Raw genomic sequence first — 24,810 nt, forward strand, 5'->3', positions numbered from 1 at the left:
ACTTGTCGAAACCTGTTATAAATAAAGCTACACTAATAGTTTTATAATATATCTGCTCGTTTTTACATGCAAAATTCTTTTAAAATTCACCTTTAATTTTGTAAAACTTAATTTGCGGAAGGGTAGGTAAAGATAGTAGGGAGGATGTGAGATAGGATCGGCATCATCAACTATATATATGCTCTTCCCTCCTATGGACCATTCTGGCAATCATTTACCTATTCATCCCATTATTGAATGTCTCCTGTTCTTTGGGAATTTCCTGTTCTCATGCACTAATGTAAAAAAGTCATTCCCAATGCATCACATTTGTGCAAGGTGTAAGAAACTTGGTATTCATGTATTCTGTTATATCATTTTACCAGTAGGATAGTGAGCTCATTCTCTTCTATCTGATGATTCAAAAGAAAATCAGAAACCCTCCTTATCTCCCTCTCTGACACCCTCCTTAAAGGTCTAGACCAGGGACAATCCTACATTCTTGCCCTTCTTGATATTTCCTCAGCCTTTTGATACTATAAGTCACAACATCCTTCTTTCTCGTCTAGCTGAAATCGGCATCACTGCCACTGCCCATCTCTGGTTTAAATCCTACCTGGAAAATCGAGAATATATAGTCAAAATTGGAAACTCGGAATCATCACACATCCAACTAACCCAAGGTATGTCCCCCATGGCTCCACCTTATCCCCCACGCTCTTCAACATATACCTGTTGCCTCTATGCCAACTCCTCTCCGACCTGGGCCTCAAATTTCTCATATATGTGGACGACGTCCAAATCCTCATCCCCATACAAGAATCCCTAGCCAAATCCCTAAAGATCTGGGAAAACTGCCTCTCATCTATAAACACCCTCCTCACCAATCTTCACCTGGCCCTTAACACATCAAAGCAGAGCCACTCATCATATCTAATCACCCTAACTTGCTGCCACCCCACACTAACGACCCTGCCCCACCCGCGATCTCATTCCCACCCTTTGTACGAGATCTTGGCGTAACCATTGACCATCATTTGAATTTAAAAAAACATATCAATGCAACCTTAAAAGAATGTTTCTTTAAGCTCCATGTCCTTAAAAAACTTAAACCCCCCTACTCCACGCCCACGACTTCTGCACAGTCCTACAAGTAACCATTTGCTCCAAAATGGACTATTGTAACTCCTTACTACTAGGCCTCCTGTACTCTACCATCAAACCACTTCAAAAGCTGCAGAACGCAGCGGCTAGAATTCTTACCAACACCCGCAAATCTGACCACATCACCCCTGTCCTCGAACTCCATTGGCTCCATATCTCCTCTCGCATTCACTTAAAAACCCTCACTATTATCCACAAAACCCTAGAAACATAGAAATGACGGCAGAAGAAGACCAAATGGCCCATCCAGTCTGCCCAGCAAGCTTCACACATTTTCTCTCTCATACTTATCTGTTTCTCTTAGCTCTTGGTTCTATTTCCCTTCCACCCCCACCTTTAATGTAGAGAGCAGTGATGGAGCTGCATCCAAGTGAAATATCTAGCTTGATTAGTTAGGGGTAGTAGCCGCCGCAATAAGCAAGCTACACCCATGCTTATTTGTTTTACCCAGACTGTTATACAGCCCTTATCGGTTGTTTTTCTTCTCCCCTGCCAATAAGCAAGCTTCTCCCCTGCCAATAAGCAAGCTACAATATACACTGGCTCGAACACTCCCTCCACTTCCTCTCCTCCAACCGACCCACCAGAACAGCCTACAAAGGCACCCTATATACGCCCTCCCCAAAGACCATTCATCTCACCTCCACGAGAGAGCGAGCCCTATATGTTTCAGGCCCCACCCTATGGAACTCCATGCCCACTGAACTCCACTTGGAGCCTTGTACCCGTAGATTAAAAAAAAAAAACTAAAGACATGGCTTTTTAAACAGGCATAACTGGAATAGGACACACTCCCATTCCTTCTGTGTATTCTGTAAACTATGAATCTTCCTCCTCCCCAATTGTCCATGTTATTATATATAATGTCCTTTACAGTTTTCCTCATAAGTTAAATACTTCTTTCCTTTTTTTCCGGTACTCCTCGTCCTAAGTACATTAGTACATAAGTACTCATTCCTCACTTCTCCTCCTGCTCCCCTGTTTTTCCCTTCCCTGTTTATTGTATTTTCATTAAGTTCATTGTAAACCGATACGATGTAGCCATGAATATCGGTATAGAAAAGCTGTTAAATAAGATAGATATTCACAGATCAACATTTAAGTTAGCCGAATAACACTTATCCGGCTAACTTACAAGAGAGATCCAGCAGCACAGCTTTGCTGCTAAATACCCCCCCCCCCCCCCAAAAAAAAAAAAAAAATTGCTAGTTAGCTGGATAAATCTTATTTGGCTCACTTTAGACCCGCCATTGAGCAGGTTTAACTTATCCAGCTAACATAGCCGGATAAGTTTAAGTGTCACTACTTATCTGGCCATGTTAGCCAGATAAGTATCTCCTCCCTGAAACACCCATTTCCCACCCACCGCTTAGCCGGATAAGTACTTACCTTGATAAGTGGCAGCTGCTAAATATGGCCAGATATTCAACCACCAGCATTTAGCCAGTAAAATACTTAAAGTCCTGAGCTAAGTGATGCTGAGTATTGGCCTCCTTTAGGCCTGGCTCCATCCACTTTTTTCTTCCTCTTCCTACTCCTGTTCATTCTTACCCAACAAGTTCAGTGGGAACATAAGAAGTTGCCATACTGGATCAGACCAAAAATCCATCAAATCCAGCATCCTGTTTCCAACAGTGGCCAATGCAGGATACGAGTACCTGGCAAGTACCCAAACTCCAAGAATATCCCATGCTACTGATGCCAGTAATAGCAGTGGCTATTCCCTAAATCAGGTTGATTAATAGCAGCCAATGGATTTCTCCTTTTTTAAACCCAGCTACACTAACTGCACTAACCACATCCTCTGGCAACAAAGTCCTGAGCTTAACTGTGCGTTGAGTGAAAAAGAATTGCTAGGATAACTGTGATCTTAATATAACCCTCAATTTACTTTCCAAAGAAAAGAAAGCTTATGAAATCACCATGTCTCTCTGTGTTCCTTTTTGTTGTTGTTGTTTGGGGTCCTATCTACCAAATATAGGCTATGTTGGGAGGGGGAGGGGGAATGAATCTGACATGGGTGAGGTTTTTTTCATATCCACACACATCCAAGTACCATGGATGCGTATGCACATATATCCCAGAAAGTAGGCTCCTTTAATGCAGGCCAAATCTGTAAAATACCAAAATGCATACTTAAAGCCATCTGCGAATTCTCAGTGCCTCTGCCTAGAGAGAGAAAGGCATGCAGTGAAACTCACCATCCTCGGGCTCCAGCTTTGCACACGTCTCAGCTGTCATCAAGCTGGCCATGAAACGATGGTTGTTTGGGGGTGTCAAAGCTCTGGGTCCTTGAGGTCTAGATATTGTGGCGGATACATGGCCCTTTAGGGTATGAAGCGTTGGGCAGGAAGATGGAGGGGGATCCTGAGTAGTGGCAAGTTGCTCAGACCTGCTGTCTGAGTCTAGTTCAATGCTGTCAAGGCGAACTTGTGCAGTGCTGCGTGGCTGACGCTCATTCTGAACAGCTGCAGGATAAAACATTCAAGACGCCGTTGGAAAGCATAAGATAAGACTTTAAGGAATTAGTTTCATGCACAGTTGAGGATTGCATATTGTTATTTATACCAGTGATGCTTCATAAATATTTAAAATAACCGAGTCAGAATGTACCAACCAATCAGTCAGTTAAGGCAATTCTCCCAGCAGATTCTTGCTATAACTGCTTTGCTAAAGTGTTGAGCATTTTGCTCTTATATTACTCTGGGGTGAATGATTTTTGTGACATTGCATCACACTGAAAATACTTAGTAATAATAAAGTATCGTATGTAAGAGAAATGAATGCTGTATTTGAAATTACATTAGCGTTAGTAGCTGTAGTCCCTACCATTCTTGAGCTCACCAGAACATAAATGTCTTTGACCTCAGTTTTATGTTATTTTCATCTCTATATATAGAAATTGGGTTGTGGGCAATTATCTCATCCTGAACACTGGGAAAACAGAAATAATTTGACTAAGTAGAGTTCCTAGAACAGAAAAGTCTGTGTGTCCATTTCGATAGTTTTATTATTCCTGTTATTGATGAGGTTTGCTCTTTGGCCAATATGCTTGATAAAAATCTTTCCTCCAAAGCCCATGTTTATTTTATTTATTTAAAAATACTTATACGCCGCACCCTCCAAGGTTCGGGGTGGTTTACAATAAAATACATACATAAAAATGATAAAATAAGATAAAAATATGATTAACATAAATAATGAATAAAATATCAAAGAATTATATAACAAAAATCAAGTCTGTAGTCAGGAGCTCCAAGCTCCAGCTATTGCGAGATCTGAAATCATCTTAGAATCATCCCATTTTCAGATGGTGCTTCAAGCACTTGTTTTATCAAGTCTTGATTATAGACTCTCCATATTTTTGGGGTCACCTGCTTCAACTATTCAATCCCTTGAAGTTATCCAGAATTCTGCAGCTCGGATTTTGATAGGCGCATGCCATTTGATTATGTAACTCCTATATTGGCCTTGTATTGACTATAAATCAGATGGAGGATTACATTTCAGATTTCTATCGATGGTGCATAAAGGGCTGAATAATGAAGCTCCTAGCTGCATCAGTTCTTTGTTTAGGATCTGTTGACCAGAGTATTCTCTGAAATCAGAGGAGCAACGTCCTCTTGGCCCGTTCTCTATATCTGACTGAATCAAGGGGACTGCTTGTTTGCTGTGGCTGGCTGTCTAATGTGGATCTGAGCCACTGCAGAAAGAAGCTTGTTTTAAATTTTTTAAACAGAAACTGAAGATCTATTTATGTTAGGCAAGCCTTATAGTAAATGACCGCATTGCTACTTGTAGACAGCTGTCTTGCTCACAGTTCCTAGGCTCATTTTGTCAGTATGTTTATTTGTTTTTAATTATGAATGTTTAACTGTAAACTGCCTAGAAATGTTTCAATAAATAAATCCCAGCAATGGGAACAGTTACTTAATTATTTTTGAAGCTGCCCTCAGGGCTGGATTTAAAATTACAACACCCAATAGACTGGGGATGGGGGATTCTTCCCTGAGAATCAGAGAGCAGTGGAGGAGTCCATTATCACCCTAGGCAGGTGTCTGTGCTGCTGATGTCTAAATCCAGCCCTGGCTGCTTTATTTGCTTTCCCATTCTGACTAGGACAGATATTGGGGATCTAATCTCGACAGCATCTGCAGGCTGGAGCAGGGCCTGGCACAAATTCTGGAATGCAGGGTAGCAAGGAAAGAGAGAGCTCGGCTCTGCTTCTGTGGTCTTAGCTCAGTGTTTCCCAACCCTCTCTTGGAGGCACCCCTAACTGGTTTGATTTTCAGGATATCTGTAATAAAATAAATGTGCATGAAATAGATTGGCATACGTTGGTGATCTTGTGTATACAAATCTATCCCATGCATTTTTACTGTGGCAATCCTGAAAACCCAACTGACTAGGTGTGTCTTCAGGAGAGGGTTGGCAAATACCGGTAAATCTCTTGCTTGCAACTCCCTCTTTCGCACACAAATTCCAAATGCATGCTCCCACTCCTCCTCCTCTTTACTCCTGCCCCTAATACTGTATTGAATCTCCCCTCACTACATGGGCCTCTATCCCACTTCTCACGCATCTCATCTTTGAAGTGGGGATGTAAGTAGAGCTAGTCCCAGACCTGGCTGCTAGGAGAGAAGGACCTGTGCGATTATGTGTGCTCGTAATCCCTGTAGTGGTACTGCCTTCCACGTGGTTATTAGTTTCTTTTCCAAACAGGAAGCCTTCTCATGAGGGGCAGACGGCATCATTGTAGAGTCCATGACCATGCCCTGACACACAGGCTCTGTCTCCTACTGACAGCTGGTGGCTTTCAGTTGCCTCTGCTTCCTTGGGAGCAGCCCCAGCAACTTCTCCACTCGTGAAGAAAAGAGGTGGGATCTGCAGGCCCAACTTAGCTCCCTCCGGCAGCCCACACTACAGACCTGACTTTAGTTCTTTCTTGTACAACTGTCACAAGGATTGGGAGGGCTGGCTATTAGGGTACAGTCGTGATCATAAGTTTACATACCCCAGGCAGAATTTATAAGATGTGTAGCATTTTAAGAAAACGAGTGATTAGACCAAACACAGGTCTGTTATTTTTAATGTTTCAAATTTAACTATTATTCAGCACAGAATAATAAATCATTAAACAAACCATAGCAATAAAGGAAATAATAAAATGGTCTTGTTCAAATGTTTGCATACCCTTGAGTGCTTGGGCTGATAATATACACTGAAGTTGAGATACAAAGGTTGAGATGGCAATGAAGGCTAGGTATCTACACCTGTGCCTTGTTTGACTGTAGTTAGTGGCTGTGTATAAATAGTCAATGAGTTTCTTAGCTCTTGAGAAACCCTTGTGCATTTTATCTAGGGCTGCACTAAATTTGGTGGTTACTAAAGTATGGGGAAAGCAAAAGAGCTGTCAAAGGATCTGTAAGCAAAAGTAGTTCAATTTTATAAAGAATATAAAAAGATATCCAAAGATTTAAAAATGCCAATCAGTATTGTCCTAACTCTGATTAAGAAGTGGAAAATTATGGATTCCATTAATACCAAGTCACGATCGGGTAGGCCAAGAAAGATTTCAGATACAACTGCCAGGAAAACTTGTCAGGATGCAAAGAAAAACCCACAAGCAACTTCTACTGAAATACAGGCTTCTCTGAAACAAAGTGGTGTGGGTGTTTTCAGCATGCTTAATAAGGAGATACTTGAACAAAAATGGGCTGCATGGTAGAGCTGCAGAAAAAGATTACTGCACCAACGCCACAAAACATCCCTGTTACAGTATGCCAAACAGCACCGAGAGAAGCCTCAAAACTTCTGGAACAAAATAAGTTGGAGTGATGAGACCAAAATTGAACTTTATGGTCACAACCATAAACCCTAGGAAGAGAAGCACACCATCCCTACCATGAAGCATGGAGGTCGATCTCTGCTATTTTGGAGGTGTGTGAGGTACAGCAGCTCAGGGAATTTAGTCAAAATTGATGGCAGGATGAATACAGCATCTTATTGGAAAATATTGGAGGAAAATGTGCATTCATCAGCCAGGAAGCTGTGCATGGGGCGCACTTGGACTGTCCAACACGACCTTGATCAGAAACATAAGGCCAAGTTGACACCTCAGTGGCTGCAGCAGAAGAACGTGAAGATTCTGGAATGGCCATCATAGTCTCATAACCTCATTATTGAGCCAATTTGGGGAGAATTCAAACATGCAGTTCATGCTAGACCACCAAAGCATTTACAAGATCTGGAGGCTTTTTGCCCAGAGAAATGGGCAGCTTTTCCACATGAGAAAATAAAGGACTTCATTCACTATCACAAAAGACTGTGAACAGTCATTGATACAGTCATTGTACACGATATTAAGAACTAAGGGGCGGATTTTCAGAGCCCTGCTCGCCTAAATCCGGGCGGATTTAGGCGAGCAGGGCCCTGCGCGCTGGTGCGCCTATGTTCAATAGGCCTACCGGCGCGCGCAGACCCCGGGACTCGCGTAAGTCCCGGGGTTTTCCGAGGGGGGCGTGTCGGGGGCGGGCCCGAGCCGCGCACCGTTTTGGGGGCGGGCCCGGGGGCGTGGTTACGGCCCGGGGTGGTCCGGGGGCGTGGCCGCGCCCTCCAGACCTGCCCCCAGGTCGCGTCCCGGTGCGCTAGCGGCCTGCGGGGATTTACGCCTCCCTCCGGGAGGCGTAAATCCCCCGACAAAGGTAAGGAGGGGGTTTAGACAGGGCCGGGCGGGTGGGTTAGGTAGAGGAAGGGAGGGGAAGGTGAGGGGAGGGAATGGGGGTAGGCTGCGCGCGCCGGCTATACAGAATCGATAGCCTTGCGCGCGCCGATCCAGGATTTTAGCGGATACGCGCGGCTACGCGCGTATCTACTAAAATCCCGCGTACTTTTGCTTGCGCCTGATGCGCCAGCAAAAGTACGCCTATTCGCGCGGTCTGAAAATCTACCCCTAAGGGTATGCAAATTTGTGAACAATACCATTTTATTATTTCCATTATTGCCTTGATTTATTTAATGATTGTGCTTTTCTGTGATGCATAAAATAGTTTAATTTAAAACACATAAAAAATTACAGACGTGTTTGTAATCACTCATGTTATCTTAAAATGCTATACATCTTAACAAATTCTACCAGGAGTATGTAAACTTATGAGCATAACTGTATATGATCGGTGCTTAAGAGGCACGGCAGCAGCTCTGAAGAGACACCATCACTCAGTGCTCCAGGATGATATTCTGCCTCCCACCCTGAGCCGTGGAGAGCAGAACACTGCAGAGGCATTAAAGAGGGCACCACCAACAGCACCCCCTCACCTGACCCAGCTAGGGAGAGCAGGGAGCCACTGCAGCTTTGAAAAGGGTGCTGCTGCCCTCCACCCTCCAGGAGGGACCCCACTCCTTTTCTCCACCTTCCCACCCCCCCAGACAGGGAAGGTGCAACTGATGCTAAAGCCAGCCCTGAGGTAGTTGCACCTTTCACTCCTGCCTCAATTGAGCCATGTTTACTACTGCACCATTTCTGAGATCACTGTGGTTTTCAAATCCTTGCTCTTCTTTCCCTATTGGCAATATAGCCCCCGAGTCGATCTTGCACCATCCTTTTCCTACAGCTGGTTCTTGAACATTTCATGAACAACTCTGGCCACACTTACCATCCTTGTTCATGCCAGCCTGAAGGCATTTCTTTAGTCTGCAGGCCTGGCACTGGTTTCTGTGCGCTTTATCTACAGGGCAGAGCCCTCTCCCAGCTTGGCACCTAAGAGCAAATACACACATGGGATCCAGGTTAAACTGGGTCTGCTTGAGCATCGATGAGGAAGAAGGAAAGAGAAGATACCATGAAGGGGACCCTTGGTCTTCGTGGGCCTGATCTGTTGCTTTTAACTGTTATCTTGTGGTTTCTTGGCCTACTTCTGTTACTGTATGGGTTACTTCTTACTGTAGGCATTCCACTTTGTACATGCATATCAAGTTTTGAGCGGGAGGAGAAATTTGTAGTGGAACTGATAGACAAGGTATAATACAAATTATAAACCATGTTGTAGCATTATCTACAGAGGAAATATCCTGTACCTTGGGTGATCTTAATGGGATAACTGCACAGAATGCCATATGAGGGAAATGAGCACTGAAGGTATATTGGGGAGATGGACAAAGAGGTGCATAGGGAATGGGGTACTTGCCTGTAGATGAGCTTTCTTCTCACACTTCGCTTGAAGAAGCCACTGCATCCATTGCAGGCGTATATTCCATAATGCTTTCCACTGCTGTTGTCTCCACACACTTTGCACATGAGCACTGGGCTGAGAGCTTTACCAGGAGAAGGACTAGGCACTAGGTGGAGAGGAGAAAATCAATAAGCTAAACTAAGATAACGTGCATTCTTGATTCATAGCCTGCATGTATTTGTTTCAATACTTTTATCCTGCCTATTGCAACTCTAGCCATTCTAGATGACTCACAAAACATAAGTAAACCTAAAACAAGCAAGAACATATAAAAAAATAAACAGCAGCAGTATAATAAGCATATGAAATAGTAAAAAAAAATGTAAAGTCAACCAAAAACTAGTTCAATAAATGTTTCAATCTCTTACAGAAAAGTTTAAAATCAATAATGACAATTCTCAGTTGGTAGATTATTCCACACTGGATCCAACAATAGAAAAGGCCTGTTGCCATGTGACAGTAAGTTTTGCATCCTTAACAAGGAATAGATTGAAGACTGATCTGAAGAGCATAATGCTCGTCCAGGTGTATAATTCTGTAAAGCATCTTTTAAATAACATGGCTGCTCTTCATGCATAGCCTTAAAGACTATTATCAACACTTCAAATATAATCCTGTAGTGGACTAGCAACCAATACAGTTTTTTTTAGAACAGAAGTTATATGGTCAAAACTGGACAAGATGCAATTAACTGAGCTGCCAAATTTTGATTAAGCTGCAGTACTTGAATTTGAGACTTAAGGAGACCCATGTATAAGGATTTGCAGTAATCAAATGAGGTGATAATAAATGCTTGAACTACAGAACAAAAACCTTCTTTACATATTTCAAACGTATAACTAATCGTAACTTATAGAAGGCAGACTTTTAAACTGATTGAATTTGAGGTTTTAATGTAAGATTTGTATCAACAAAAAAAAAACCCCCAAATCTCAATGCATTGTGAAAAAGTAAGTGAAGCTCCTACAGGAGAAAGATTTATCTTAGGGCATAGGTTAGTTAGCACAGTCAAAAAATATAATTATTATCAATATGAAACAATAGAAGATGAAAGTAGTGTTTTACAGTGACCTCATGCTAGTATATTTCCACATCTTAGAGTTATTCTCCCTGTGCTTTCCAGCTCCGCCCCTCTCTCTCTGTATTGTCCAATCCACGCCCTTCTACCACATATGGAATTTGAGCTCTGCCCCCATACACACACAATACTACATACTACCTAGTATACCTGAGCCCAGTGCACACACTCTGCTATCACACATCTGGATTATGCGTTTCTACACTTCACAGTATTTCCCCATCTTTGGGCAGGCTTTCACGACTAGTACTATATAAAATGGATGATCAGAAAAAGATTTGAATATAACAATAATTTGCAGCCTTTTAAATAGTCTTTTTCACCTCTTCCTGTGAGTTTGCTGGAGTTAGAGTGAAGTGCACCATCCATGTGATGTGTGTAAGCACTATTAAGGCTTCCAGAAGATTGGCTGGCATGAATAATAAGTTTACATGCTCTGAATAATGTGTTGTAGAGTGCTAGCCCCCTGCAGTGACAATTCTTTCATCCTTCCTGGGGCACGAATACAGTGTCTCCGGGATGTACCAGTATCGTGCCAGCCTCTGCAGTCAGAGGACTGAATTTTGAGCTTCCTGAGCCATAGCACACAGAGAAGAGGTCATTTCCAGAACTGATTGCCTGGGGGGGGGGGGGGGGGTCTAAGCTTGCAAAGCATGGTCACCTTCAGGCTGACCGATCCAATGTCTTCAGTTCAGCAGTTATCGGATAACATACTTCATGAAAAATGTTTAAAAAAATTAATAAACTACAAAAACCAAGCTAATACCTATTCCTCTGATAACAAGAGACATGAGACTGTACCCTTTATGTTAAGGAGTGGGATATGTATTATGCCTGATTACTTTCAGTGCTCCCCCTTGTGGACTTTTAACATTTCAGCCTGATGTTTCTGACCTCATTTTTGTTTCCCTTTAAATTATGCGTCTCTTCTCCATTTGCAGAGATTTTTGAATTATGCTGAATTTATAACTGCATTTGAACTAGATGTAGTGGGACTGAGTGACAGCCAGAAGGCCCCCTGATGCACCGTGTTGGGGTGCTATAGATTTATCATCAGTGCATCCTTAAGTTAAGCACTTTCGGGACATTACACTTTGGATATATTTTAGACTTGTATATGGACATTCCTGACGTTTCGCCGGTTTTGATTGAATTTTATTTGGAATTAGAGAAAATACATTAAAAAAAAATAATAACAGTAAATGGACCGGAGTTTTGTTTTCAGCCTATAAAATCAAGCAGATTTTTGTACAGCAGTTCTACACTTATATATTTAAAACCATTTAGTGAAAGGACAAATTGAAACATATGCTCAATATACATTGGTTCCTGATGCACATCAAGCAACGTACAGGCAACAGTCATAGAAAAGTTTTATCAGCCATTTTCATCCCACCCCGAAACACAGAACATATGTAGCGAGGCAAGAACATACATAGTACACGTCATCACAGCAAATGTAACATTTTCCAGCACTCAATGCACAGAAATGCACCAATACTTGCCCCCCCCCCCCCCCCCCCGAATGTGAGAAAAATACCATGTTGAAAGAGAAATGTTTATGAAATCAATACCCCGCACCACAGTCATAGCATGTGATACAATTCGAGAGCAGTCAAGCAATTTGCAGTTCTCATGGATAATTAATCACCTCATTTCTAGCCCTGGGAGAAAGATGTTGTAAATACTGGTCCCATACCCCAATGAATTTAAGCTTACTGTTACAGGATATTTTGATTTTCCATCTGCATTAAACCATGCAGTTTATTTCTCCAAAACCAAAAGAGGTTGGTGATTGGTCACGCCACGTGGAGAGGATTGACTGTTTCCCTATCAAACCGGCTTTCCTATTCAAAAGATTACTTCCCTTCCCATGTACTTTAAAAGATGTAGCCACATAAAAAGGACCCCCCTCAGGTACGAATACTACTGGCAGTCCCAACAAAGAGATTAAATATTTACAAATTTTATCCTAGAAAGTTGTTATAACTGGACAGAGCCAGAAGCAATGTGCCCCTAGCCTGCTGACACATAACTCCGATTCCAAAAAGCCCACCTTGTACAGCCAGGTTGGAGTTAAATAAGCTCTCAGAGACTATCTACAAGACCTTCATATTAGTCAAATATTTACCAGTATATCTCAATAGGAGGACCATCTAATAGCTCGAGGTGAGGTATTGGTGATGGTTTAAGGTTTAGGGACCATTTTCTCATGTAGAGTAAGATGTACAAATAGCACAGTACACCTCAGTGAAGATTTGACATCATTTGGAGTGAAGAAAGTCTCACAAAGATGCCATTTCAACTATGTTCTCTCACCCTAGCTTGATATAACAGGGTAACATCAAGCTAGGGTGAGAGAACATAGTACAATATTATTTTGTAAGTCTTTCTTCACTCCAAATGATGTCAAATCTTTGGTGAGGTGTTCTGTGCTGTTTGTACTTCACACTCTACGTGAGAAACTGGTCCCTAAACCACCACCAATACCTCACCTCGAGCTATTAGATGGCCCTCCTATTGAGATATAAACAGTTGCACACTGTGAGGTCCTCCCCAGAGGCACTCTCTCTCCTCCCCTTCCCAAGCCCAGAAATGGCTGAAATGAAAATCTAAAAATGTATTGCGAATTGCGTTATGGCCATTTCAGGCATACTGCACAGCCTAATGCCAGGAAAAAAGATGTAGTTATTTCCAGCGTTAAAATCACATGATAACGTGTTATGCTATCGCACAGTGCGATATTGCCCCTCATTTTCATAAATCCTGATCACACCCCTTCCAAAAATTTGCATTCGCGCCATGCGCTAGCGTTATCGCATATGTTATGGTGTTAATGCCATAATGCATTTTGATGAATGAGCCTATTAGTTAGTTATGTATCGCAAGTAATGGTGGTCCCAAAACTATCGAGAGATTTACGAATACAAGATATTTCAAGCTTCTCTTGATCTTCTATCTAGAAAAACTCTTCAATCTGAGTTTGAACATCTTCCTTTTAATTAGCTCCTTGCATCGAAGAAAGGTAATGTTGTAGCAAAAGATATTCATAACAATATTTGGGGTGAAGAAACTATTTTTCATGTCATAATAAGGCAACAGTTTTCCTTGAGGATCTACCACCTGTGATTATATAGGGGTAGATTTTAAAAGGGTACCCGGCGCGCGCATATGTACACCTGATTTTATAACTTTTCTTTTTCTTTTAGCACTTGTTAATGATCTTATTATTATTTTCTTTTTGTCACACCTTGTTAGTTGTAAACCGGCATGATGCGATTCCCATCGCGAATGCCGGTATAGAAAAAACTCAAATAAATAAATAAATAAATAACTTGCGCAGTCAATTAGCTGGTGTAAAGGTATGCAGATAAGTTTGGTAATCTGCATGCTTCTTTTTCTTACAAAACTGTGCATACTTCTGAACCCTGTCCTGCAACACCCCTAGCTTGCTCTTTTTTTCCACCAATAAAATGTACATGCAAAATGGAAAATACACACGTACTCTCAACGTTTATAAAATAGCATGTACGTGAGAACATGCTGCTTACATGCATATGCATATATGCTATTGTTATGAGTGAAACCCCTTTGAAAATATACTCCTAAGTGTACTTTGCAGTTTTTCAAAGGTACAGACACCACAAATAGGTAAAACTTAACCTCTATCAATAAAATATTTTACTTCTATTATTTTTGAAATTTTTTAAGCTGTTCTCTATCATTTCCTCTGAACCCCAAGGAGTAGTCACATTCAAAACAGCATAAAAACTTACCTCATGTGGTTGGATTGTGTTTGTGATGTCGTTTGTGACTTTTATGTAAATACAAATCAATCTGATCCAGTGGGTTTGAGCTCGGGCCACAGCAAGAAGAGAAAAAAAGATACTTTATGGGAGCCTTGCTGCCTACCCCTTCCCACACTAAGGAACACGTCCTCATGAAGAATTATCTGGCAGCCCACCCAGACCCTCTTCTCCTGGTGCCCTACCTGGATCCACACAAACCACCAATGTAAGTAAAAACATTTTATTTTTTTACTTATGTTAGCAAGTATGTGATTGAGCATGTGAGTCAGTGAAATTGTGTGTGTGTGTGTGTGTGAGCGAGCATTGTGTATGAGAGTTAGGAGAAAGTCTTTGCCATACCCCTTACCCCCAACTAATCCATGACAATTTCAGGATGACTGGAATCAAAAGTTCCCAGGTCTGGAGAGCAGAGGACTTTTAATCATTAATAGTTTTAACTAGTATTTAATGCGACTGCTATTTTGAAATTGTTTTTTGTGTTTGAGAACTTTTAAAAATTTTTATTAAGTTTTATTTATTGGCTATTCAACTGCTTTGAAACTTTTTTTCTTTTTATTAGTATAGTTTTACTATTATGATGTTTATATTTCTTGGTTTTATTGTTTCATGTTTTATGAGGAATGATGTTTGTATTTTTCCATTGTTGCATGGCATACAGAATCTGGCTTGTTGTGGTTTCCAGTTCAGTTTTTGACCACATGTTTCTATTTATACTTTATGGTCTCTTTATTCTGTATTTGGTGAAGGTCTGTCTGTGTTCTAGCATGTAGTGTCTTTTTAGGGGTCTGTTGTAGTCCGTGTTATCTTTTCTAGTAGGAGGTGTATTGTTGTTTTAGGGTCTGGTGCAATATTTGCTACCCTTTTCACTAGTGTAGTGTTGCTACTGTTTGAATGTTGGCAGTTAGTACTCTTTTTTGGTAAGGGAGGTTTACACTATCGTAATTGTAATTCAGTTTACTTATTTTTTTCGGGGGGCCTGTCCATACCCAACATGTGTTATAATAGGCCTAATACCATATAGTCGTAGCAGGGGTGGCCAACACCAGTCCTCAAGAGCCATAAACAAGTCTGGTTTTCAGGTTATCCACAATGAATATCATGAGATAGATTTGCATGGACTGTCATCACTATATGTAAATGTACCTCATGAATATTCAATGTGGAAATCCTAAAAACCAGACACAGAGAGAGTGCCACAGGCAGGCCACATCATACACAAAGACACAGACCTCACATACAGACCAAAGCACACCAGACACATACAGAGACACACACCACAGTGGTAAGGGCTGGAGCATTTTTCAAAATACAGGTGCCACCCAAAATGTTTTAGTAGCTGAGAAAAATTCATCCCTGCCCAACTTTTTATTTTGTTTTGCTTTTTTTTTTTATTACTGTTTTCACCAATTTTCCTATTTTTATCTCTATTTTTGTATTTTTCTTGGTTTGCTCACCTTTTTTTTTATTTTCTCATATTTCGATTTGCTTATTTAACTTGTTTACACTTTTACCCTTTAGTCTCCCTTTCCCACCTCCTCCTCCACCTCTCCCTTCCATTTCCTCATTTATTTATTTGTTTGACTTATATTCCGCTTTCCAGAACTTCAAAGCGGATTACATTCACTCTGGCTCCTTTGCCCATTCCTCTCCCCCCACCTCACCATTTCTTTTCCCAGCAGCAGCCTGAGGATGGCAGCTCTTCCGGGGTTTTGGAACACCACAGAGGCTCCTCCCATGTCCAGTCCTGCTGCAGAGTAAGCAGCTCCCCACCCTGGACCCACCATAGCAGAATTAACTCTTCTCCCTGGCCCACTGAAAGAGATGCATGGCTAAGTCGGGGCATACTGACGACAATGTCCCTAGTACGTTCTGGCAGCAACCTCCCTCTTGAGCTTGCGGTGCCACCATGGTACTGAGACTCAGCAAGCAATGTGCCCCCCTTCAGAATTGTTTAAGCTCTCCTCCCCCCCCCCCCCCCCCCCCCCCCCAAGTTTTCTCACCCCTGGAATACAGAAGGGCTAAGTTTAAGAGATTTAAAGATTGAGCTTCTTGGATAAGATTTTGCTTGCCCAGTTTTTTCCCTGTGGAATTTCTGCCATTTCAGAAGTTGCAGGACATAGGAAGGATCATTTTAAAACAGCCCCACACAGCGATAAAAACAGCAGACTCCGTAGCACACAGTCAATGGGAGTGCACTGGAGTGTATATTTTTACCATAGTATTTTATAACATGCACGTATTACATACACGCCCATATTATAAAATACATATGTAAGCCAATGTGCGAATATATAAAAAGCATTAAATTAAAACCACATTTCAATGCACATTCTTTACCCACCTATTTTAAAAAATATACCTGCATATATTTTACTTGCAGATATAAAGTAGGACTTACTTGTTTAAGTCGGGATTTACACGCATGAATTGGTGTAGTTTAAAACATACGCACATAAGTGAAATTAGCAGTTTAACCAAGTAGTTCACTGATTTGCCCAGTCCCTCTCCAGGTCATTGAGACTCTCCTGGCTCTTCAGCCTGAACTCTCCCCAGTTCATCCAGACCTCCTACCCAGTCAATACTACACAATAAACGCATTTAATATCACTTATGCCACAGAGTTAGCAGGAGTAAAAATAAGACTATCTGGATAACTTTAGGACAGGTGTATTAGATAACCAGACTTAGCCGAATAAGTTATCTGGTTAACTCTGAATATTATTGTTTCTAGGTGAAAAATATGTGTAGTCTCTACCTGAGGGGTATTGAGCCCTCGAGATATCTATTAGGCCTAATAGCTGGATCACATATTGTAGGTTATCAGCTTGCTCTCAAACCAACCTAGCCTGAGAGGACCTATCCATTGCAGGGTCTACATAAGTGTTCCAACCCCCCGCAATGATGTATGGGGCAAGGGAGAAGTCCCCCATCATCTCCCTATAATGTACCTGTTGTCCCTCATTAGGTCCATATTCATTAATCAGCACAAATTGCCACCCAAACATTCAAGGGTAAGAAAGCGACCTGGTGGGTCAGTAAGGGATTTGGTGGTGATCAGAGGACAAGCTGTACGGATTAGGATACAAACCCCACTACTCTTGGTGTTGTGTGAAGAGCAGAACTCTTGCCTAATCACAGTGCAGCTTGTTATGCTCAACATCTGTTAAGTGTGTTGCCTGTAATAATGCAACCATGGCCCCTTTATGATGAAAAGGAGTTGATTTGTTCGATGCAGCTAGCAGACAGTGCAGCATGCAAATCAACTCCTCTTGTTTGAATTTTCATCACTTATAAGGTCTAAAATTCTTTGATGATGTCAATTTTACAATGAATACCTCTGAATGCGTCTATAACATCACCCTCCCCCCCCCCAACCCTTCTTCTGAAAACTCACCCCGATTCAAAGCGCCCCCTTACAATGGTCCATATATAGAGTATCAGACTGAGCCTGAACGGTTATTGTTTTTGAATGAAGACGCTGCAAAAAAAAACATCAGTGGGACTGCTCCTAATGAGATAAGTTCTTACAATTGTTAAAATGGTCATGAATGGATTTCATATGCAAGCAAAATACTAAAAAGGTTTTGGACAATGGGAAGTGAAAAAGACCTATGATTATATGTAAGGCTGAAGGCTCTTCAGGTGTTTAAATACACTTTTCTGATGAAGCCTATTATGACGGTCTTTTACAATTACATACGAATTATTGTAGTTGAGGTGGTATACGGTAGTCTCCCTTTAACCATGCTTTTTTTTTTATATATACACTTCTATATATTTTACCTCCATGTAATATTTAAAATAATAAAGCTGCGCTACCAAGCCCTACAAGTTGTGCATAGTGGTAGCATCAACGTTTTAACTGTGTACAGCTAATGCAAACTGTGATCTCATTCCCGACGTGGGAGTTTGTTCTATCGTGCTGGGATGATGCTTTTATTTTCCGAGGCTAATTTTCAAACACCCCGCATAGTGGGAAAGTCTACCTGGACGTTGTACATGCGGCCTTTACCGAGGATTTTCAAAGCAAACTTAATATGCACATACGTTTTTTATGAAATTATTTGAGTAATTAGCCGAGCACACGCACACCTTACCATGCACAAACTTTGGCCTGTTCCAAGTAGGGCACAACTTGCTCAGGGTGACTTAGGCACATGCTGTTTTAAATCAAAACTCTGACCCGCGAACATACCTTCTATGAAGCTGACATATTTTTACATGCACCAGGCCTTAATAGATTTTCAAACACCACGTCCATGTATGAAGCAGAGAGTTTTGTGAGCATAAGTTATTTTGAAAATCCAGCCCTTAAAACCCAGAATCCTTTTCATCCTTGAAACAGCAGAATGGTACATGGTGACCTGACGTGCTCTCATCATTCAATGTGATAAGAAGACCAGGCTTGGACTGAACCTCATAAATTGGTGCAAGAAGATTCAGCTTTTAAATAAAATCTGACTGCTCTTCAGCAGCATACCTTCTCATTTTCATTTAATTAACACTTAGATTCACATGCACAAAGTTTTAAATTTATTTTCTGAGACAGCGAGGGTCCACAGGGCTTCCAAAACCTGTCTTGGTGGCCCAACAACCAGTTGGGTTTTCAGGATATCCACAGTTATGAATATGCATGAAATAAATTTGCATATACTAGGTCTTCAATGCCTGCAGATTTATCTCATGCATATTTATTGGGGGAGATCCTAAAACTTGATTAACTGTGGGGGTCACAAAGACAGGATTTGAAAACTTCTGTTTTAGGATCTTTCTTACCTGATTGAATGTCCTCCACACCTTTGCTAACAACCGAGCCTATCGAAGAAGATGACATGCTGAAGATCTGAAGAAGAGGGATATGAAGAAAGAAAGAGACCTCCGCTTATATGACTTCTGAGAAAATCCTTCCCTAAGCAGATGTGGACTCCCAAAGATATCACAGCTGGATGGATCCAGTTGCAGATGTTGCGATCGTTGAGTCAGAAAATCTAATATTGCATTTTTGAGGAAGTCAGTTATATCTTATTGCAGGTTTGGTTGCAAGGATTTCATCTGCTATACCAATGCTCCAAGTTGTTCTAGTCCTAGAGAATCATGCAGTAACCCCAAGCAGAAAGTAAGGAGTAAGGACATCCAGTTCCAAAGATATCCTATAAAGTACCATTCAGTTCTTCATCATTTTCTCACCCTGTAAGTTATGCTTCTTGTCCCAGTAATGCAAAGCTGTTGATGCCTGCGGGGTGCAGTCTCCTCTCTGGGACCTTGAAGATGATGTATGTTTAGGTACTTCTCTTTATCTCACTCCCTCACTCTCTGCCTCACGTTCCTTGAGGTTTCTGAAGCAGAGCCTGGAAGATTAGCCCCTAACACAATGTTAGCAGATGCCAAGTTTTCATCCTCTTAATCTTTACTGTCTTTCCAAAGGTGGATCAATCAACCACACTATGAAGAATTAAAAAGGCGCTGAGACCCATCAATGAGCGCTTGATAGGAGCCAACTGCCAGTAACTCGAAACCCCTCATCACCGGAGCTGCTGTCCCATTCTGCCAACAGGACCTTAAAGAATACGCTTCACGCACGGGTCTTTTCTGTCAATGCAGTTTTCGAGATCTTTTATAGGATGATTACATCGTGTTTGTTCTGCCTTCACTTTACATCTCTAAAGGCAGTTTTGGCTTCTTTTGCATGCTGAGAATCTGACCTATTAGATTACCTGTGCTTATAATAATGCCCCTGTGTGCCCTAGTGCCCAGATAACTATTAACTTCATTCTGCCTTTTGAAAGTTTTGGGAGGGGGGAGGTGCGCGAGGGGACGGATTTGTCCATCATACAATGGCATCAAATAATAATAATTAAATTTTTAATGACATGATTTTCTCTTAGTGGTTCATTCATGTGCGTCTTTGCTTCAGCAGGGAAATCGGCCCCCTTTCCCCCCCCTCCCGCCTTCTTTCTTCAGGACTGAAAAAGGAAAAAAGGGTGAATAGGAGTCCTCCTGTGATAATTACAGGCCTTAATGAAAAAGGCTTCCATTTACAAGGTGATCTTTTGACAGCAGAGAGGTTAAAACATCATAGAGCGTAACTGTGCCAAGGACATTGTTCTCTCCAAGCTGCAATTTATCAGTGCCAGGGGATGAAGGGTTGCTTAAGTGGTGTTTTTTTACTTTACGCTAATTTATAATGATATTAATTGCCTCAGGCTTAGAACAAGTCTGAATAGTGAAAATCAACTGGTAAGGCTCTGCATTGCATCTTTATTTATTTATTTATTTATTTACGGATTTTTTATATACCGGGGCACGTAAGAAACATCACCTCGGTTTACATTCAAACATTAATTCAGCATATTGCTTTACATTAAAACATTAAAACTGAAAGAATACAAATCCATGTAAAAAACTTTGTATAATAGGAATAAATATCAGAGTATGAGTGTCTGTGGGATTAAACTAGAACGCAAAGCAAGGACTCAGTTCAATAATAGTAGGCTTTTTTTTTTGTAGGTAGGACAGGAAGGTCTCTGATTCCTTTCTACTCTGTATGAGACTGCATTTTATGTATATCCCTGAAAAATACATTTATATATATATATATATATATATATATATAATAACACATATAGCGTTCAGTGATATGCGCACACTATGAAGAACATACACGCGCAAAGTGAGAGAGATAATATATAATTTGCACCATAAATATGTTTCACTAGCCATGGCAATGGTTCTTCAAGCAAACGGAGCACAGCATAAAAGAGCCCTGTACTCCAGGCAGCAAGTGGACAGGAGGGGAGGGGCTGGAGCATTGAGCTCATTCTCTGCTGCTGTGTGGGCTCCCTGCTCTAACCCCTCCCCTCCAGTCTTCCTCGGTGCTGTCTGGTTTCTGTGGGGACGGGCTGGAGCAGCAAGCAAGCGATTTGGGGCACTGTTCTAAAGAGTTGGGCAGGAGCGCAGGGAGGAAGATCACGCTGGGGCTGCCAGCGCTGTGGTAACAGGAAGAATTTTCCCCAGGCACAGCAATGTACCTGGCACAGCGGTTGAGAAGCACTGACATAATGAACTGCAAATGGGAATCTAAAAACTATTACCCACTGATGAAATTACCCACTGATGAAATTCTTGTAGTTTAGAAGTGGTGGGTTCCCATACAAAGAAGAAAGATATGTGTTTGACCCGTGTTTTATTAATAGAAAACCATGCAGATTACTACATTTGTTTTTCCTCTAAAAAGCACTACATGTAAATTAGCCAGTGGAGAGCCAGTGGCAATACTAGAATTTTGCTGACAAAAATTATCCTCAAAAACCCTGACGTTCTCCTGAAGCAGTTTACCTCAAAACATGGGTCCTGCCGAGGGAGTTAGATCTGGACCAGCTGCACAAATTATGGGATAAGTAATATTGTGATTGCATGAATTTTACATGCAAGATAAAAACTTATAAAAATGTAGAGGTGACCGATGATTATAAAGAAGAAATGCTGGAAAATTGTTACAAATGAACAATTTGAAATATGGACTCCTCTTATACAGTACCTTAAAGAATATTAATTACATTGATTGTTTTCGCAAAACCTGCTGTCTAAAGCATAGGTGCTGCCTATCCCTTTCTCTCGCAAAAACTAGTTGGCTTGATTGCATGACATTAGCAAGCCCACAAAAACATACAACATGGGCGAAAGGCAGGTACACCAGTTGCAATTTGGAGAAAATCCTCAGAAGGCTCGTTTTTTAAGAAAAGATTTCAAGTGATTAAACGTTTTGTTGTGGCTCTTTTGGGACCCAGCTAAACCCCAGGTTTATTCCACTCACTTTGCACACTTTTTTTTTTTATAACACAGGTTGGGTTTTTATAGAATATCCATTACAATATGGAGCCTGAATTCTCCCACGTTGACTGACTGCTGAAGAAACTGAAGCTCACCCCAGTGGGTAGATTCAGGAGCAACATCGGAAACTATTTTTTTAACTGAAAAAGTAGTGAATGCATGGAATGGACTCTAGTAGAGGCTATGGGGGCAAAAATACAGTAACAGAATTCAAAAAAGAATTGGTTAAGCACAAAGGAATCCCTAGTGGCAAAGAAGTGAGAGGAAAGCCAGAGACCAGCATTGCATCAAGAGTGAAACTGAGCACACTAGATGGGTCTAATGGTCCTTGTCTGATGTTAAAACTGAATTTGCACATTTGTGCCCAGGCTGCTCCCCTATTCCTATGCTGTATTTGCAAGAATAGCAGTAGAGTATGGGAACTACGAAGGCTCAAGTTCACTGAGAGCCACACAAGAGAATGAGCATCACAGCATTAGAGCCTGAGGATCAGAAGAAGAGCTGGAAATGCTGGCAGGAGCAGCTGAGAGGTCTAAAGTGTGAAGCAGGAACCGGAGTTAACAGCAGGAGCAGTCGAGAGGAGCTGTCAGAGCTGATGGCAGGAGTGACAGAGTGATCCAAGGTGCAGAGGAGGAGCTGGAGCTAATGGCGGCACTGACCAAAAGGTCCAGGATACTGTGGCAGGAAGAGCCAGAGCTGATCAGGAGATCAGCAGAAAGGACTGAGCAACAGAGACAGAAAATTTAAAGCATCTAGCCACCAATTTAAAAAGGAGACAAATAATCTCAGCACTAGTGTGTGCCTTAGGAAATTGAGAGAGGCACACAATGTTTTCTTTTTTTGACTAGAGGTTAGTCCTGGTTCCTTGTGTCAAGACAAGGGACAGGATAGTTAATGGTAAAGTGTTGGACAGGAATGCAGTGCTATTTTTTCTATCTTTATTACAGAGAATGGTGGAGATTTGTGAAGGACAGGATTGCAGTGCTATTTTTCCTATTTTTATTAGAGGGAATGATGGAGATTTGTGAAGGTGAATCTGTGATGTCCCCCTAAAGAAAATTCAAGACAGGGAATTTTTGCTTATTTTTAAATTTGCCTAGCTAGTACACCATTTCCCTCAGCCACTGGACACCCTATTAGCATATACCTAGCTTGCTGAAAATCGTTGGTGTCAGGGAGATAGGCTCTCTTTTTTTTATTTTTAAAGTCAGGGAAGAGGTCATAATGGATGGAAGGACCGACACTCACTGCCATTTCTGCCCCCCACCACCAACCAGAGGTGCCTGTGGCTACCTAGACGATCGCACTTGAACTGCTAGCTGTTTTGAAGAACCAGAAATAAGTGTGCACAGCCCCCATCCAGATCATACACCAGGCTAGCACCATTTACTGAGCTCAGTAGTAAAGCAGAAAAAAAATAACACAAAGATACTCACCTCTAGGGATTCTATATGTGAAGAGCTTGCAATGAAAAAAACAACACAAAGCATCATTTTCTTAAAATATCAGTCTGAAAGTACAAACAGAGTAAAGCAAAGAGGTATTTAAAGACAATACTTAGCTGATTCTTAGACATGGTACAATAAAAAGTATGTAATTATTAATAGTGGGTCAAGCTATTTTGCATTAATGAAAATGTTTGAATTGGTTGGAATTTTTAATTGTTTAGCATGTGTAAAATTATATTGGTTAAAGATTTCAAGTATCTATTATATGGTTTATTGCTAATCTGTTCTTTTTAAAATTTTGCTTGCTTTATTCCATTTTTCTCAGTATAATAAAATATATCCAAAGCAGAAAGCCTGCGAGGGAGTCAGTTGGACCGTTAGATGATCGAGAAGTTAAAGGGGCTCTTAGAGAAGTTAAGGCCATCATGGAAAGATTAAATGATTTCTTTGCTTTGGTGTTTACTGAAGAGGATGTTGGGGAGGTACCCGTAATGGAGAAGGTTTTCATGGATAGTGAACGAAATCACGGTGAACCTAGAAGATATGGTAGGCCTGACTGACAAACTGAAGAGTAGCAAATCACCTGAACCAGATGGTACACACCCCATAGTTCTGAAGGAACTCAAAAATGAAATTTCAGACCTATTAGTAAAAATTTGTAACCTATCTTTAAAATCATCCATTGCACCTGAAGACTGGAGGGTGACTATGTAACCCCAATATTTAAAAAGGGCTCCAGGGGCGATCCGGGAAACTACAGACCGGTTAGCCTGACTTCAGTGCCAGGAAAAATAGTGGAAAGTGTTCTAAACATGAAAATCACAGAACATATAGAAAGACATGGTTTAATGGAACAAAGTCAGCATGGCTTTACCCAAGGCAAGTCTTGCCTCACAATTCTGCTTCACTTTTTTGAAGGAGTTAATAAACATGTGGATAAAGGTGAACCGGTAGATGTAGTGTATTTGGATTTTCAGAAGGCATTTGACAAAGTTCCTTATGAGAGGCTTCTAGGAAAAGTAAAAAGTCATGGGATAGGTGGCGATGTCCTTTCATGGATTACAAACTGGCTAAAAGACAGGAAACAGAGTAGGATTAAATGGACAATTTTCTCAGTGGAAGGGAGTGGGCAGTGGAGTGCCTCAGGGATCTGTATTGGGACCTGTACTTTTCAATATATTTATAAATGATCTGGAAAGAAATACGATGAGTGAAGTAATCAAATTTGCAGATGATACAAAAATGTTCAGATTAGTTAAATCACAAGCAGA

At 41.2% G+C, this 24,810-nt stretch overlaps 1 protein-coding gene across 1 annotated transcript in view; it reads right to left on the minus strand.

Annotated features, from left to right (window-relative positions):
* Window positions 1-19,095, minus strand: part of NR2E3 (nuclear receptor subfamily 2 group E member 3) — a 32,126-nt gene extending 13,031 nt beyond the window's left edge. Inside the window, exons 1-4 of the mRNA XM_029575245.1 lie at window positions 19,038-19,095; window positions 9,330-9,480; window positions 8,799-8,902; window positions 3,345-3,611 (exon numbers count right to left, since the gene is read on the minus strand). Coding sequence (XP_029431105.1) covers window positions 3,345-3,611; window positions 8,799-8,902; window positions 9,330-9,480; window positions 19,038-19,095 — 580 coding nt within the window. The remainder of the gene's footprint in view (window positions 1-3,344; window positions 3,612-8,798; window positions 8,903-9,329; window positions 9,481-19,037) is intronic.
* Window positions 19,096-24,810: the final 5,715 nt, after the last annotated feature.

Source organism: Rhinatrema bivittatum, chromosome 13, assembly GCF_901001135.1.
Source record: "Rhinatrema bivittatum chromosome 13, aRhiBiv1.1, whole genome shotgun sequence".
NCBI classification, from domain to species: Eukaryota; Metazoa; Chordata; class Amphibia; order Gymnophiona; family Rhinatrematidae; genus Rhinatrema; species Rhinatrema bivittatum.